Raw genomic sequence first — 18,318 nt, 5'->3', positions numbered from 1 at the left:
TCAGATGAAGTCTCCAATCAGTGAAGCTCATTTTGACTTCTCATCCTGTCTTCCAAAGTGCTTGCAACCTCTCTCAGCTTGGTGTCCTCTGCAAATATTATCAGTGAACTGTCAACGCCATTATTCAAGTTATTAGAGAATATATTGACAAGCAAAAGACCGAGGATAACCTCCTCTGGGTACCCCCCTACGTATAGCATTCTAGGTTGACGTGTTTCAGAGTAACAGCCGTGTTAGTCTTATTCGCAAAAAGAAAAGGAGTACTTGTGGCACCTTTGAGACTAACCAATTTATTTGAGCATGAGCTTTCGTGAGCTACAGCTCACTTCATCGGATGCATACCGTGGAAACTGCAGCAGATATTATATACACACAGAGATCATGAAACAATACCTCCTCCCACCCCACTGTCCTGCTGGTAATAGCTTATCTAAAGTGATCATCAAGTTGGGCCATTTCCAGCACAAATCCAGGTTTTCTCACCCTCCACCCCCCCACACAAACTCACTCTCCTGCTGGTAATAGCCCATCCAAAGTGACAACTCTCTTCACAATGTGCATGATAATCAAGGTGGGCCATTTCCTGCACAAATCCAGGTTCTCTCACCCCCTCAGCCCCCTCCAAAAACCACACACACAAACTCACCCTCCTGCTGGTAAAAGCTCATCCAAAGTGACCACTCTCCCTACAATGACAGGTTTCAGAGTAACAGCCGTGTTAGTCTGTATTCGCAAAAAGAAAAGGAGTACTTGTGGCACCTTAGAGACTCAAGAAACTTCCTGAAAAGGCACAAGATGAAATCCGCACAGACACACCCCTGGAACCCCGACCTGGGATATTCTATCTACTACCCAAGATCCATAAACCTGGAAATCCTGGGCGCCCCATCATCTCAGGCATTGGCACCCTGACAGCAGGATTGTCTGGCTATGTAGACTCCCTCCTCAGGCCCTACGCTACCAGCACTCCCAGCTACCTTCGAGACACCACTGACTTCCTGAGGAAACTTCAATCCATCGGTGATCTTCCTGACAACACCATCCTGGCCACTATGGATGTAGAAGCCCTCTACACCAACATTCCACACAAAGATGGACTACAAGCCGTCAAGAACACTATCCCCGATAATGTCACGGCTAACCTGGTAGCTGAACTTTGTGACTTTGTCCTTACCCATAACTACTTCACATTTGGGGACAATGTATACCTTCAGATCAGCGGCACTGCTATGGGTACCCGCATGGCCCCACAGTATGCCAACATTTTTATGGCTGATTTAGAACAACGCTTCCTCAGCTCTCGTCCCCTAAAGCCCCTACTCTACTTGTGCTATATTGATGACATCTTCATCATCTGGACCCATGGAAAAGAAGCCCTTGAGGAATTCCACCATGATTTCAACAATTTCCATCCCACCACCAACCTCAGCCTGGTCCAGTCCACACAAGAGATCCACTTCCTGGACACTACAGTGCTAATAAACAATGGTCACATAAACACCACCCTATACCGGAAACCTACTGACCGCTATTCCTACCTGCATGCCTCCAGCTTTCACCCTGACCACACCACACGATCCATCGTCTACAGCCAAGCTCTGCGATACAACCGCATTTGCTCCAATCCCTCAGACAGAGACAAACACCTACAAGATCTCTGTCAAGCTTTCTTACAACTACAATACCCACCTGCAGAAGTAAAGAAACAGATTGATAGAGCCAGAAGAGTTCCCAGAAGTTACCTACTACAGGACAGGCCTAACAAAGAAAATAACAGAACGCCACTAGCCGTCACCTTCAGCCCCCAACTAAAACCCCTCCAACGCATTATTAAGGATCTACAACCTATCCTAAAGGATGACCCAACACTCTCACAAATCTTGGGAGACAGGCCAGTCCTTGCCTACAGACAGCCCCGCAACCTGAAGCAAATACTCACCAACAACCACATACCACACAACAGAACCACTAACCCAGGAACTTATCCTTGCAACAAAGCCCGTTGCCAATTGTGCCCACATATCTATTCAGGGGACACCATCACAGGGCCTAATAACATCAGCCACACGATCAGAGGCTCGTTCACCTGCACATCCACCAATGTGATATATGCCATCATGTGCCAGCAATGCCCCTCTGCCATATACATTGGTCAAACTGGACAGTCTCTACGTAAAAGAATAAATGGACACAAATCAGATGTCAAGAATTATAACATTCATAAACCAGTCGGAGAACACTTCAATCTCTCTGGTCACGCAATCACAGACATGAAGGTCGCTATCTTAAAACAAAAAAACTTCAAATCCAGACTCCAGCGAGAAACTGCTGAATTGGAATTCATTTGCCAATTGGATACTATTAATTTAGGCTTAAATAGAGACTGGGAGTGGCTAAGTCATTATGCAAGGTAGCCTGTTTCCTCTTGTTTTTTCCTACCCCCCCCCCCCAGATGTTCTGGTTTAACTTGGATTTAAACTTGAAGAGTGGTCAGTTTGGATGAGCTATTACCAGCAGGAGAGTGAGTTTGTGTGTGTATGGGGGTGGGGGGGATGTGAGAAAACCTGGATTTGTGCAGGAAATAGCCCAACTTGATTGTCATGCACATTGTGTAAAGAGTTGTCACTTTGGATGGGCTATCACCAGCAGGAGAGTGAATTTGTGTGGGGGGGGTGGAGGGTGAGAAAACCTGGATTTGTGCTGGAAATGGCCCACCTGATGATCACTTTAGATAAGCTATTACCAGCAGGACAGTGGGGTGGGAATAGGTATTGTTTCATATTCTCTGTGTATATATAAAGCCTGCTGCAGTTTCCACGATATGCATCTGAGGAAGTGAGCTGTAGCTCACGAAAGCTTATGCTCTAATAAATTGGTTAGTCTCTAAGGTGCCACAAGTACTCCTTTTCTCCCTACAATGTGCATGATAATCAAGGTGGGCCATTTCCAGCACAAATCCAGGTTTTCTCACCCCCCCAACCCCATACACACACAAACTCACTCTCCTGCTGGTAATAGCTCATCCAAAGTGAGCACTCTCCCTACAATGAGCATGGTAATCAAGGTGGGCCATGTCCAGCACAAATCCAGGCTCTCTCACCCCCCCCCCCCACCTCCGGGGACACACACACACACACCAGCAGGAGAGTGAGTTTGAGTGTGTGGTTTTTGGAGGATCAATATTCTCTTTCATCACCCTATAAGTAAAAAGGGTGGTGGTAATAAATCACTCATTTTGGGGAGATTACAATCTACTTATCTATCTAAGGCCTGGTCTACACGACGGAGGGCGGGGATCGATCTAAGTTACCTCTCAAGCAGAATCTAGGATCTAGCACTTTTGAAATTCTTAGTTTTCAGTTCTTCTGTGAATACATTTTGCAGGAAAAGAGACTTGGTGGGTTTGTGTAGGGCCATTTTAAAGAGCATGATGGAAAATTGTACTGCATGTCCGCTGAAGATAAAATGAGATGTAATAGGCTTAATCTGCATGATGGGAGATACAGGTTAGATACTGGCCATAACTTTCTAACTATTATGATTGTAAAGCATTGATTTCAGGCTTTGACGGGAAGTTGTGGAATCTCCATCATTGACGGTTTATAAGGAGAGGTTCGACAAAGACCAGTCAAGTCGGGTCCTGCGTCCGCACAGGGGCCTGGACAAGGTGACATCCCAAGGTTCCTTCCAGCCCTATATTTCCAGGATTCTACAATTTTATATAATATTTAGAGCTGGGAAATATATTCTAATTCCCTTCTGAGACTTTTGGAACAAAGGGGAATATCTCCCTTGGGAAGATGGCCAGCCCCATGCTATTGACCAGTTAATGCACTTTGCTGTTCAGTTATTCCCTTGAGGCAGAGGGTTGTTGTGCGGAGGGCACGTACTGAGCGTCTGCACCAGGGTGAATTTCACCCAAGTTGCTTTGGATAGAAAGAAGTGAGGAGAAAGTAAAACCAGAAGGCCAATGCTATGATGCAGAATAATTTTTAATGGGAATGAGCAGCGGAGCACACACTTGCAGAATGAATGAATGCAGAGTACAAAGAATGTATTTTCAGGGTTACAATACGAGAAAGAACCAATCACCCGCTCCAAAATGATGCGTTTCACACAAGATGATCTGCTTTCTGTCTTGAAGCTGCTGACTATGAAAATCACGTCCCTTTTTCAACCAAGTGACTTGTTTTAGCCAGTTCAACATCAAGTAGCGCAAAGCACAATAGGAGCATAAGACTAAGCTGCAAAACCATTGGATCATAAACCTACACTAATATGTAACAAGTGGAAGAGACCGATAGGCCTGATTTACAGAGGTGATGAACACCCACAGTCTGCAAGTAGAGTTGTAGGCATCATTGTCCATTAGATCAGTTGTGAATCTCTATCTTGTCATTTCCTGTTTGTTTCTCATTCCGTGGATTGTTCTTCTGGGTTTAACATGGCCCACAATTTCCATAGCCGGACCCAGAATATCCTCCCCCAGAAATGCTACGATATGACTTCCTGCTATAACCACATGAGCCCCCATAACCATATGAGCTTCCATAACCACCCCCATAGCCACCCCCGGCTCCAACCCCATAACCACCATTGTAACCTCCCCCATAAACAAGACCGTTACCTCCCCCGTAACCACCACCATTGTAACCTCCCCCATAAACACCACCATAACTACTCCCAGAACCGATTGAGCCTCTGAAACCTCCACCAGAGATATATGGGAAATTTGGTAAGCTTGTTCCCACGATGCTGTCTTGAGGGTTAGTAGCAAGAGTTGGTCCTGGGAATCTCACAATAACTGGTGGTGCATAAACCACTGCAGTCGAATCGCCACATGATGTGACACACGGCTCATTGCGGACATCAATATATGGGCGTGGGCATATATCATAATAGCAATCCTGGGGCGGGCAGTAAGACATCTTCTGTGATGGAGAGAATCCTGAAAAACACAGGAGGGAGGAAAACGTAAGACACAACTGATAATGGAAAAAGAGATTCAGGCATTGAGTTTTAGAGAAATGGGGGTTAGGTAGGTAGATAAGTTTCGTTGAAGGCCACATATCTGCTCCCCTTTCTTCCTTCTATTTCTTCGCACTCTTTCCCCTTAGGCTTCAAACACACACACACAAAATCCCAGCAATTTCAAAACAAGTTACCTTTTCACTGCTTCATGCAACCATTAAGCTGTACAACACTCTGTGAAGTCAGTGAGAGCTACTTTTCATTCAAAGCTGCTATTTCAGCTTGTACCAGCTCAAGATCGGGATCGAACATTACAAGCTCTACCCTTAAGACTTTAAGTTTTGCCATAGTGGGTCAGCTCATGGTCCAACTCATCCAATGTCCTCGACGTGGCCCATTATGGAGGAAACTGCTCAAAAGGAGAATTTCTTCTCAGAATCACTAAACTAGGGGCTAGATTTGCCCTGAAGGGAAATTCCTTTAAAGCACTTCCAACCTCTCAAACTTATCTAGATCTTGATCATCCATTAAACTAAAAAGAACAATCAAGTCGCTGTTCAGTTGTTATATTTCAAAACTGATCTCCAGCATTTTATGGAAACTGAAGGATCAGATGATCACCTCCTGCAAATACCTGTGAGTCCAGTGAAGTCAGCTGACAGTCTGGCAATTATATTTATCTATAAAGAGTCAGAATAAAGCTGTCCACTCCTAAAGTAGTTTAAGGCTGAGAATTTTCAGAATTGTGTAATGGAGATATATGCACTAGCCTGTTATATTTATTGCAAATGGATGTCCCAATCCCATATGTTTTGAAAATTGATTTGAAAATATGATTTGAAAATCCCAGCATGATAATTTTAAAGTCTGCCACCGCCAAGGCCTGCAACTGACTAGTTACAGAGAGTCTCTTTTGGAAAGAAAAACCACCCTCATTAATATTGCTAAAATCACACAGTATTGGTGAAAGTTCAATCCATAGTTAAAACTAACACTAAAGCAACAACTAGAGTAATTTGAATTCAATAGACTTACCCAGTTCACCAAGGGGATGAAGTCAAGAGAAGTGGATAGAACAACCCAGAGTTGCAAGCACTTTTATACGCTTTCTTAGCCAATGGGAAGGATAGGAGACACCCTTTCAATTACCAACCAACCAAAGTGTTTTCTTGCGTGCATTACCACTGACCAAACAAAATGTTTTCTTGCTTTGGATGATAATTATTATTATCCTCTAATTATTTAAATGGCTTTGCCATGGTTCATCAATTACTCAATTCCCAATCCCACATATGGATGACCTGCGTATTACTCCCTGAAATTCCTTTAATCTGAAAGCTTTATGAGCAACATACCTTCTTGGTATCATCCCATTGATCTCCTTGGTGTTGACAGAGGTATAAATCCAGTTCCATTGCATTACTTCTTCACTGAATAACTTCAAAATATGAAGGTGTATCAATATTACAATCTGCTGTGATGTACAGGATTCCATGTCGTTCCTGAAATCCTGACTAGTATCTAATTAGCGGCAACGTAGAATTCACCCTTCTGAATTCTTAGTGGGGTGGGAGACATTATTCTGCATGTCTAGCATTCTCGTCCTTACCTGTACAGTGGGTATTTGAGCCAACACCCTTTGGAATTGCATGAATGTCTCTCCAATCAGTTCAATGGCCTTGGAACCAGGCCTTCTGGGTTACAATACTGTGCTGGACACATAACTAGGACAATAGCACAAACTGATAAATTAAATGGTAATAAGTCACTAGGACCAGATGGTGTTCACCCAAAAGTTCAGAAGGAACTCAAATATAAACTTGCAGAACTGCTAACTGTGGTAACTAGTCTATTGCTTAAATCAGCCTCTCTATGAGATGACTGGCAGATAACTAATGTGACACCAATTTTGAGAAAAGTCTCCTAAATTCAGTATCAGGTAAATTGGTTGCAACTTGGTAAAGATCAGAATGATCAGCTACATAGATTAACAGGATATACTGGATCAGAATCAATATGACTTTATGAAGAGAAATCATGTCTTACCAATCATTAGAATTCCTTGAGTTTGTCAACAAATACGTGGAGAATGGTGTTCCAGAGGAGAATGTATACTTGGACTTTCAGAAAGTCTTTGACAAGCTTCTGCACTGAAAGCCCTTAAGTAAACTAAGCAGTTATGGGAAAAGAGGGAAGGTCCTCTCATGAATCAGTAACTGGTTAAAACATAGGGAGGAAAAGGGTAGGAAGAAAACGTTCAGTTTTCAAAGTGGAAAGAGGTAAATAGCTGGCTCCTTCTAGGAGCTGTACTGGGACCAGTCCTGTTGAACGTACTCATAAATGAAAAAGGGGGTATACTGTGAGTTGGCAAAGTTTGCAAACCACACAAAATTACTCCAGATAGTTAAGTTGAAGCATACTGCAAAGAGTTACAAAGGGATCTTAAAAAACTGGCAAGAAAATGGCAGATGAAATGGCATGTTGGAAAAGGCAAAGTAATGCACATTGGAAAACATAATCCCAACTCTACGTGCACAACGATGGGGTTTAAGTTAGCTGTTACCCCTCAGGAAAGAGATTTTAAACTCACTGCAGGTAGGTCTCTGAAAATATCGGCTCCATGTCCAGCAGCAGTCAAAAACGCTAAGAGAATGTTAGGAACCATTATGAAATGGATAGGATCCCTGGGGGGAGGGATAGCTCAGTGGTTTGAGCATTGGCCTGCTAATCCCAGGGTTGTGAGTTCAACCCTTGAGGGGGCCATTTAGGGATCTGGGGCATAAACTGGAGATTGGTCCTGCTTTGAGCAGGGGGTTGAACAAGATGACCTCCTGAGGTCCCTTCCGACCCTGATATTCTATGATTCTAAGACAGAAAAACATTGTAATGCCACTATGTAAATCTATGGTGTGCCACCCCTGGAATACTGCATGCAGTTCTGGTCACCCCATCTCAGAAAATGTATACAGTCCAGAGAAGGGCAACACAAATGATTAAGGGTATAGAACAGCTTCCGTATGAGGCGAGATTAAAATGACTAAGAGTGTTCAACTTGGAAAAGAGAGGACTGAGGGGGAATGTGACAGAGGTCTATAAAATCATGAATCATGTAAAGGCCAAAATGATAACTGGATTCAAAAAAGAAATAGGTGAGTTCACAGAAGATAAGTTCATCTATGCCTAGTAACCCAGTTGGTCAGGAAGGCAACCCCATGCTCTGGGTGTTCCTAATCCTGTGACGGCTAGAAGCTGGGACTGGATGACAAATTGCCCATTTCTGATTACTCTTGCTGAAGCATCTGGCCCCGGCCACTGTTGGAAGATCATATACTGGGCTAGATGGACCACTGTTCTAACCCTGCAGGGCATTTTTATGTTCATGACTTATCCACAATGTGTTAAATGACTTTTCATTTCAATTTTCACCAAAAAGGTTAGTAATGATCAGACGTCTAATGTAGTAAAGGCCAGTGGAAAATGAAGTAGGATCAGAGGCTAAAATAGGGAAAGAACAAGTTAAAAACACTTAGACAAATCAGATGTCTTCAAGTTACCAGGGCCTGATTAAATACATGCTAGAATACTCAAGGAGCTGACTGAGTTGGTATCTGAGTTATTCGGGATCATCGGAGAAGAGCTACAAAAATGATTAAAGGTCTAGAAAACACGGCCTTTGAGGGAACATTGCAGAAATTAGGCTTGTATACTCTGGAGAGAAGAAGACTGAGAGGCGACATGATAACAGTTTCCAAGCACATAAAAGGTTGTTAGAAGGAGGAGGGAGAAAACTTGTTCTCCTTAACCTCTGAGGATAGAACAAGAAGCAATGGTCTCAAATTGCAGGTTGGGCCATTTAGATTGGACATTAGGAAAAACTTCCGAACGACAGGGTGGTTAAGCACTGGAATAAATTACCCAGGGAAGTTGTGGAATCTCCATCAATAGAGATCTTAAGAGAAAGTTAGACAAACACCTGTCAGGGATGGTCTAGATAAAACTTAGTCCTGCCATGAGTGCAGGGGACTGGACTACATGACCTCCTAAGGTCCCTTCCAGGCCTACATTTCTGTGATTCTACGATTGAGCGGACGTTTTCAGAAAACTCCCCACAATAATTCCAAGATCTTTCTTGAGTGGCAACAACTAAATTAGACGCCATCACTGTTAGCGTATAATTGAGATTATATTTTTCAATCTCTATTACTCTGCATTTGTCAACTTGAAATCGTACTACCATTTTCTTGCCCAGTCACCCAGTTTTGTAAGATCTCTTTGTAACTCTTTGCAGTATGCACCGCACTTAACTATCATAAATATTTTGTGTGGCCTGCAAACTTTGCCAATTCAAAATTTACCTCTTTTTCCAGATCATTTATGAATACATTAAAGAGCACTGGTCTGAGTATGGCTCCTTGAGGGAGCCCACTGTTTACCTCTTTCCACTTTGAAAACGAAAAATTTCCTTTCTATCCCTTTCCCATTATATATTAACTGGTTACTAATCCATGGGAGAACTTTCCCTTTTACCCCATAACTGCTTTAGTTTGTTTCAGAGTATTTGGTGCGGGAGCTTGTCAAAGACTTTCTGAAAGTCCAAGTACCCATTCTCCACTGGATCACCCTTGCCCAGATATTTGTTAACTGACTCAAAGAATTCTAATGATTAGTAAGCCATGACTTCTCTTCACAAAAGCCACATTGACTCTTCCCCCGCATATCATGTTCCTCTATATGGCTGATAATACTGATCTTTACTATAGTTTCAAACAATATACCTTGTACTGAACTTCAGAGCCATTTTTAAAAATCGGCATCACATTAGATATCCGTCAATCATCTGATAGAGAGGCTGCTGTAAGCAATAGACTTCTTACCACAGTTAGTACTGAGGCAATTTCATATTTGAGTTCCCTCTGAACTCTTGGGTGAATACCATCTGGTCCTGGTGACTTATTACCATTTAATTTATCCGTTTGTGCCATTGCCCTGGTCATGTGTCCGGCACAGTACTGTAACCCAAAAGGCCTGGTTCCAAGGCCATTGAACTGATTGGAGAGACAGTCATGCACTTCGAAAGGGTGTTGGCTCAAACATACATGGTATAGCTAAGGGTGGGAATACTAAGCATGCAGAATAATGTCTCCCACCCTACAAGGATTTAGAAGGGTGAACTCCACCTTGTCACTAATTAGATGCTTGTCGGGATTTAATGAAATAACATGCAATCCTGTATGTCACAGCAGATTGTAAGCTCGATACGCCTCTGAGTCACCCTCTTATTCTGAAGTTTTTCAGTGGAGTACTAATGAAATGGAACTGGATTTATACTTGTGTCAACACCAAGGAGATCAGAGATAATACCAGGGAGGTATCTTGCCCACAAAGATTTAAGATGAAATGTTCATGTCATCTATGTGGAACTGAGAATTGAGTAATTGATTAATCATGATCAAGACTACTGCAAACATTAGAGGTGTTACCCATTGAGAAAAACACTTTGTTTTGTTACTGATAAGGTCTTAGTACAGAAAGGGTGTCTCCTAGCCTTCTCATTGGCTAAGAAGGCATATAAAAGTGCTTGCAAGGCCGGGTTGTTCTATCCACCTCTCTTGACTTCATCCCCTTGGTGACCTGGGTAAGTCTATTGAATTCAAACTACTCTAGTTGTTGCTTTAGAGATAGTTTAACTATGGACTGAACCTGCACCAACAGTCTGTAAGATTAGCAGTATTAAGGAGGTTAGTTCTTTCTTTCCAAAAGAGGCTCTCTGGAACTAGTCCGTTGCAGGCCTTGGTGGATTCCGACTTTAAAAATATCACGCTAGGATTAACAAATGGGACGGGGACACCCATTCCCAATAATTATACTAGGGTAGGCTATGTAAATCCATTCCACAATCCTGAACAATTGCAGCCTTAAACGACTTTAGGAATGGACAGCTTTATTCCGACCTGTTATAGACAAGTAAGACTGGCAGACCTTGAGCCGACTCCACTGGATTCAGAAGTACTTGCATGAGGGGATGACCTGATCCTGCTGTTTCCATAAAACCCTGGAGATCAATTTTGAAATATAACAATTGAAATGCAACCCAATTGTTCTTTTTAGTTTAGTAGATGATCTAGATCAAGGTAAGTTTGAGAAGTTGGAAGTGCTATATGTGAATTCTTCTTCAGGGCAATTCTAGCCTCTTCGTTAGTAATGTTAGGAAGAAATTCTCCTTATGAGCAGTTTCCTCAATAATGGGCCATAACAGGGCCCCTAGAATTTCCTCTGAAGGGTGTGGTGCTGCACAGCATTAGAGACAGGGTACTGGATGAGTTCAACCACTGAGCTTACCAGTATCGCAAACTGTAAAGTGTTATGGGAGCAACTTGTAATCTTCAATACAGATCTTTACCTGGTGTAAGTTGAAATAGCACCTTTGAAATAAAAGCAGCTATGATGACTTAGATCAGATGAGGGTTCTAGCCCCACTTTTGAGCTCATTTAACAAGGGTACTTGCATTTTTAACAGCTTCTCTGCACTTCTTTCTGGTAATACTTTCCAAAAGGATTTGAAAATTCCAGGCATCCATAACGGAAATAGTTTCTACAGTGGGTTTAGTAATTAGACTCTGTGTTTTTTAACTCATTCCTCTTGGGCTGGTGAGAACAGAAGGTCCTGGGGTCAGGGCAGAGGACAAGGACGCAGTTAATCTGCATTCGGATTCTGCATTTGATTTCCTGTGTGATGGTGGGCAATAGGGTGAGCTTCTCAAACAGCTCTGTCCGATAGGATGAGCTTCTCAAACAGCTCAGCACTCAGACAGTGTAGCTAATGGCATGGGGGTTTTCTAGAATATCTGATAGCCCAGTGGTTAGAGCACTCTGCTCAGATTTAGGAGACCTGTTTTCACAATCTCACTCTGTCAAAGTCAGAGCAGCAACTTGACCCCAGATCTGACAACTCACAGGTGAGCTCCTTACCTCTGGTCTTACTCTTTGTTTGTTGTACAGTGCCTGTCACAATGGGGCCCTAGTCTCAGTTGCAGCAGTTAGGAGCAATTGGAATTTCCTAATGATCAATTCTATCACAAATAGAAATTAGGAAGGTCTAAATTCTGCTTCCAACCCATCCAATGACTCACCAATGATGGTGAGCAAGTCACTTGCATCTATCCTCTGTGCTGTTAATCTTGTCTCCCAACGAAAATAGCAACTCACTTGTTTGTTGTGCAGCTTTATGCTTGCATGGAGCAGTGAAAGGGTAATTTCTCATGAAATTGCTTGGAATTATTTTAGTTTGTTTTTGTTTCTGAAGCTTAAGGGGGAATGGGTTCAGAGGACTAGAAGGAAGAAACAGAAGCAGATATGTGGCCTTCAACAAAACTTATCTACCTACCTAACCCCCATTACTCTAAAACTCAATGCCTGAATCTCTTTTTCCATTATCAGTTGTGTCTTACGTTTTCCTCCCTCCTGTGTTTTTCAGGATTCTTTCCATCACAGAAGATGTCTTACTGCCCGCCCCAGGATTGCTATTATGATATATGCCCACGCCCATGTATTGACGTCCGCAACGAGCCGTGTGTCACATCATGTGGCGATTCGAGTGCAGTGGTTTATGCGCCACCAGTTGTTGTGAGATTCCCAGGACCAACTCTCGCTACTTGCCCTCAAGACAGCATTGTGGGAACAACCATACCAAATTTGCCCGCAAGACCTGGAGTCCCATATGGTTCTAGTGGCGGTTTCAGAGGCTCAATCGGTTCTGGGGGTAGTTATGGTGGTGGTTATGGGGGAGATTATGGTGGTGGTTACGGGGGAGGTAACGTTGTTGTTTCTGGGAGTGGAGCCGGGGGTGGTTATGGAGGTGGAGCCGGGCGTGGTTATGGGGGTGGTTATGGAGGCTCATATGGTTACGGGGGCTCATGTGGTTATAGCAGGAAGTCATATCGTAGCATTTCTGGGGGAGGATATTCTGGGTCCGGCTATGGAAATTGTGGGCCATGTTAAACCCAGAAGAACGAGCCATGGAATGAGAAACAATCAGGAAATGACAAGATAGAGATTCACAGCTGATCTAATGGACAATGATGCCTACAACTCTACTTGCAGACTGTGGGTGTTCATCACCTCTGTAAATCAGGCCTATCGGTCTCTTCCACTTGTTACATATTAGTGTAGGTTTATGATCCAATGGTTTTGCAGCTTAGTCTTATGCTCCTATTGTGCTTTGCGTTACTTGATGTTGAACTGGCTAAAACAAGTCACTTGGTTGAAAAAGGGACGTGATTTTCATAGTCAGCAGCTTCAAGACAGAAAGCAGATCATCTTGTGTGAAACGCATCATTTTGGAGCAGGTGATTGGTTCTTCCTCGTATTGTAACCCTGAAAATACATTCTTTGTACTCTGCATTCAATCATTCTGCAAGTGTGTGCTCCGCTGCTCATTCCCATTAAAAATTATTCTGCATCATAGCATTGGCCTTCTGGTTTTACTTTCTCCTTCCTTCTTTCTATCTAAAGCAACTTCGGTGGAAATTCACCCCAGTGTAGATGCTTCGTATGTGCCCCCTGCACTACAAATCTCCACCTCAAGGGAATAACTAAGCAACAACTGGTCAATAGCATGGTGCTGGCCATCTGCCCAGGGGAGATATTCCTCCGTGTTCCAAAAGTCTCAGAAGGGAATTAGATATATTTCCCTACTCTAAATATTATATAAAATTGTAGAATCATGGAAATATAGAGCTGGAAGGAATCTTGGGATGTCACCAATTCCAGCCCCCTTTGCGGACGCAGGACCTGACCTGACTGGTCTTCATCAAATCTCTGCTTATAAACCGTGAATGATTTACAACTTCCCATGAAAGCTTGAAATCAATGCTTTACAATCATTATAGTTAGAAAGCTATGGCTAATATCTAACCTGTATCTCCTATCATGCAGATTAAGCCACTTACATCTCATCTTATCTTCAGCGGACATGCAGAATAATTGATCACCATACTCTTTCAATTGATCACCATACTCTACTACGCATACTTGAAAGTGTCATCCGGTCCCCCGTCAGTCTGCTTTTCTTAACACTAACCAGGCCCAGTGTTTTCAATTTTTCCTCAGATGTCAGGTTTCTATAATTTTTGTCATTTTTGTAGCTCTCCTCTGGACTCTCTCCAGTTTGTCCACATCTTCCCTATTGAAGTATGATGTCCCAAACTGGAGACAAAACTCCAGCTTACGCTTCACCAGTCCCTATCCGAGTGTGACAATTTCCTTCCCAAACTTCATACTTAGTAGTTGCCTTTATTAAATTTCAGTTTATTGATTTCAGATGAAGTCTCCAATCAGTGAAGCTCATTTTGACTTCTCATCCTGTCTTCCAAAGTGCTTGCAACCTCTCTCAGCTTGGCGTCCTCTGCAAATATTATCAGTGAACTGTCAACGCCATTATTCAAGTTATTAGAGAATATATTGACAAGCAAAAGACCCAGGATAACCTCCTCTGGGTACCCCCCTACGTATAGCGTTCTAGGTTGACGTGGTTGAGGGAAATGTTTCCCAAGTTTGCGTATAAGAATATCTGGGGTGATTGTCAAAAACTTTCCTAAGATCAAGATATAGATAGGACTCTAAAATAATAAAATGATAACCCTTAAGAGAATATGAGTGAAAGGATTTTTAGTTGAATAATGAATTTTCTTCAAGTGACACCTACTTACTATACTAGAAACACTTAGCTTGTTTCATGCACGAAATTTCTAAGTCTCTGTTCCTGCAAAATGTATGCACAGAAGAACTGAAAACTAAGAATTTCAAAAGTGCATGGTCCTAGATTCTGCTTGAGACGTATTCATGAGAACAGGGGTCCAGAGACTAGACAGCGAGTACTTCTAAAAACAAGGATTTTTTCAAGATGTCTGAAGTTAGGAACCAAAATCACCAGTTGCTTTTGAAAATCGACGTCTTGGGTTTCGCCACAGACGTCTTGAGTCACCTTTGCAAAATCAATATTCTCTTTCATCTCCCTTTCATCAGTAAATAGGGTGGTGGTGATAAATCACTCATTCTGGGGAGATTACAATCTACTTATCTATCTAAGGCCTGGTCTACACGACGGGGGGTGGGGATCGATCTAAGTCACCTCTCAAGCAGAATCTAGGATCTAGCACTTTTGAAATTCTTAGTTTTCAGTTCTTCTGTGAATACATTTTGCAGGAAAAGAGACTTGGTGGGTTTGTGTAGGGCCATTTTAAAGAGCATGATGGAAAATTGTTCTGCTTGTCCGCTGACGATAAAATGAGATGTAATTGGCTTAATCTGTATGCTGGGTGATACAGGTTAGATACTGGCCATAACTTTCTAACTATTATGATTATAAAGCATTGATTTCAGGCTTTGACGGGAAGTTGTGGAATCTCCATCATTGACGGTTTATAAAGAGAGGTTCGACAAAGACCAGTCAGGTTGGGTCCTGCGTCCGCACAGGGGGCTGCACAGGGTGACATCCCAAGGTTCCTTCCAGCCCTCTATTTCCAGGATTCTACAATTTTATATAATATTTAGAGCTGGGAAATATATTCTAATTCCCTTCTGAGACTTTTGGAACAAGGGGGAATATCTCCCCTGAGCAGATGGCCAGCCCCATGCTATTGACCAGTTAATGCACTTTGCTGCTCAGTTATTCCATTGAGGCGGAGGGTTGTTGTGCAGAGGGCACGTACTGAGCATCTGCACCAGGGTGAATTTCACCCAAGTTGCTTTGGATAGAAAGAAGTGAGGAGAAAGTAAAACCAGAAGGCCAATGCTATGATGCAGAACAATTTTTAATGGGAATGAGCAGTGGAGCACACACTTGCAGAATGAATGAATGCAGAGTACAAAGAATGTATTTTCAGGGTTACAATACGAGCAAGAACCAATCACCCGCTCCAAAGTGATTCTTTTCACACAAGATGATCTGCTTTCTGTCTTGAAGCTGCTGACTTTGAAAATCACGTCCCTTTTTCAACCAAGTGACTTGTTTTAGCCAGTTCAACATCAAGTAGCGCAAAGCACAATAGGAGCATAAGACTAAGCAGCAAAACCATTGGATCATAAACCTACACTAATATGTAAGAAGTGGAAGACGCAGATAGGCCTGATTTACAGAGGTGATGAACACCCACAGCCTGCAAGTAGAGTTGTAGGCATCATTGTCCATTAGATCAGTTGTGAATCTCTATCTTGTCATTTCCTGTTTGTTTCTCATTCCATGGATTGTTCTTCTGGGTTTAACATGGCCCACAATTTCCATAGCCGGACCCAGAATATCCTCTCCCAAAAATGCTACGATATGACTTCCTGCTATAACCACATGAGCCCCCATAACCATATGAGCTTCCATAACCACCCCCATAGCCACCCCCGGCTCCAACCCCATAACCACCATTGTAACCTCCCCCATAAACAAGACCGTTACCTCCCCCGTAACCACCACCATTGTAACCTCCCCCATAAACACCACCATAACTACCCCCAGAACCAATTGAGCCTCTGAAACCTCCACCAGAAATATATGGCAAATTTGGTATGGTTGTTCCCACGATGCTGTCTTGAGGGTTAGTAGCGAGAGTTGGTCCTGGGAATCTCACAACAACTGGTGGTGCATAAACAACTGCACTCGAATCGCCACATGATGTGACACACGGCTCGTTGCGGACATCAATACATGGGCGTGGGCATATATCATAATAGCAATCCTGGGGCGGGCAGTAAGACATCTTCTGTGATGGAGAGAATCCTGAAAAACACAGGAGGGAGGAAAACGTAAGACACAACTGATAACGGAAAAAGAGATTCAGGCATTGAGTTTTAGAGAAATGGGGGTTAGGTAGGTAGATACGTTTTGTTGAAGGCCACATATCTGCTCCCGTTTCTTTCTTCTATTTCTTCGCACTCTTTCCCCTTAGGCTTCAAACACACACACACAAAATCCCAGCAATTTCAAAACAAGTTACCTTTTCACTGCTTCATGCAACCATTATGCTGCACAACACTCTGTGAAGTCAGTGAGAGCTACTTTTCATTCAAAGCTGCTATTTCAGCTTGTACCAACTCAAGATCAGGATCGAACATTACAAGCTCTACCCTTAAGACTTTAAGTTTTGCCATAGTGGGTCAGCTCATGGTCCAACTCATCCAATGTCCTCGACGTGGCCCATTATGGAGGAAACTGCTCATAAGGAGAATTTCTTCTCAGCATCACTAAACTAGGGGCTAGATTTGCCCTGAAGGGCAATTCCTTTAAAGCACTTCCAACCTCTCAAACTTATCTAGATCTTGATCATCTACTAAACTAAAAAGAACAATCAAGTCGCTGTTCAGTTGTTATATTTCAAAACTGATCTCCAGCATTTTATGGAAACTGGAGGATCAGATGATCACCTCCTGCAAATACCTGTGAGTCCAGTGAAGTCAGCTGACAGTCTGGCAATTATATTTATCCATAAAGAGTCAGAATAAAGCTGTCCATTCCTAAAGTAGTTTAAGGCTGAGATTTTTTAGAATTCTGTAATGGATGTACATGCACTAGCCTGTTATATTTATTGCAAATGGGTGTCCCAATCCCATATGTGGATTTGAAAATCCCAGCATGATAATTTTAAAGTCTGCCACCGCCAAGGCCTGCAACTGACTAGTTACAGAGAGTCTCTTTTGGAAAGAAAAACCACCCTCATTAATATTGCTAAAATCACACAGTATTGGTGAAAGTACAATGCATAGTTAAAACTAACACTAAAGCAACAACTAGAGTAATTTGAATTCAATAGACTTACCCAGTTCACCAAGGGGATGAAATCAAGAGAAGTGGCTAAAACAACCCAGAGTTGCAAGCACTTTTATATGCTTTCTTAGCCAATGGGAAGGATAGGAGACACCCTTTCAATAACCAACCAACCAAAGTGTTTTCTTGCGTGCATTACCACTGACCAAACAAAATGTTTTCTTGCTTTGGATGATAATTATTATTATCCTCTAATTATTTAAATGGCTTTGCCATGGTTCATCAATTACTCAATTCCCAATCCCACATATGGATGACTTGCGTATTACTCCCTGAAATTCCTTTAATCTGAAAGCTTTATGGGCAACATACCTTCTTGGTATCATCCCACTTATCTCCTTGGTGTTGACAGAGGTATAAATCCAGTTCCATTGCATTACTTCTTCACTGAATAACTTCAAAACATGAAGGTGTATCAATATTACAATCTGCTGTGATGTACAGGATTCCATGTCGTTCCTGAAATCCTGACTAGTATCTAATTAGCGGCAAGGTGGAATTCACCCTTCTGAAGTCTTAGTGGGGTGGGAGACATT

At 42.6% G+C, this 18,318-nt stretch overlaps 3 protein-coding genes across 3 annotated transcripts; 1 reads left to right on the top strand and 2 right to left on the bottom strand.

Annotated features, from left to right (window-relative positions):
- Positions 1-3,974: 3,974 nt before the first annotated feature.
- Positions 3,975-6,057, bottom strand: LOC311512327 (uncharacterized protein). The gene is made up of 2 exons (XM_084613474.1): positions 6,007-6,057; positions 3,975-4,948 (listed from the first exon to the last, which is right to left on the bottom strand). The coding sequence occupies exon 2, from the start codon at positions 4,926-4,928 to the stop codon at positions 4,440-4,442; it is 489 nt and encodes a 162-aa protein (XP_084469600.1). The 5' UTR covers positions 4,929-4,948; positions 6,007-6,057; the 3' UTR covers positions 3,975-4,439.
- Positions 6,058-10,575: 4,518 nt separating this feature from the next.
- On the top strand, positions 10,576-13,434 carry LOC311512321 (uncharacterized protein). Its single transcript, XM_084613468.1, has 2 exons — positions 10,576-10,606; positions 12,446-13,434. Exon 2 carries the CDS (start codon positions 12,466-12,468, stop codon positions 12,967-12,969), a length of 504 nt encoding a protein of 167 aa, XP_084469594.1. The 5' UTR covers positions 10,576-10,606; positions 12,446-12,465; the 3' UTR covers positions 12,970-13,434.
- A 2,330-nt stretch (positions 13,435-15,764) lies between these two features.
- On the bottom strand, positions 15,765-17,804 carry LOC311512326 (uncharacterized protein). Its single transcript, XM_084613473.1, has 2 exons — positions 17,775-17,804; positions 15,765-16,738 (listed from the first exon to the last, which is right to left on the bottom strand). The coding sequence occupies exon 2, from the start codon at positions 16,716-16,718 to the stop codon at positions 16,230-16,232; it is 489 nt and encodes a 162-aa protein (XP_084469599.1). The 5' UTR covers positions 16,719-16,738; positions 17,775-17,804; the 3' UTR covers positions 15,765-16,229.
- Between the last annotated feature and the right edge of the window lie 514 nt (positions 17,805-18,318).

The sequence above is a fragment of the Lepidochelys olivacea genome (assembly GCF_965140295.1).
Source record: "Lepidochelys olivacea isolate rLepOli2 genome assembly, chromosome: 24".
NCBI lineage: Eukaryota > Metazoa > Chordata > Testudines > Cheloniidae > Lepidochelys > Lepidochelys olivacea.
This window is presented reverse-complemented; position numbering and strand designations above follow the sequence as displayed.

What these genes read in the sequence shown, in the direction of transcription:
- LOC311512327 (XM_084613474.1), bottom strand. Translation starts at nt 4,928, where the DNA reads ATGTCTTACTGCCCGCCCCAGGATTGCTATTATGATATATGCCCACGC.
- LOC311512321 (XM_084613468.1), top strand. Translation starts at nt 12,466, where the DNA reads ATGTCTTACTGCCCGCCCCAGGATTGCTATTATGATATATGCCCACGC.
- LOC311512326 (XM_084613473.1), bottom strand. Translation starts at nt 16,718, where the DNA reads ATGTCTTACTGCCCGCCCCAGGATTGCTATTATGATATATGCCCACGC.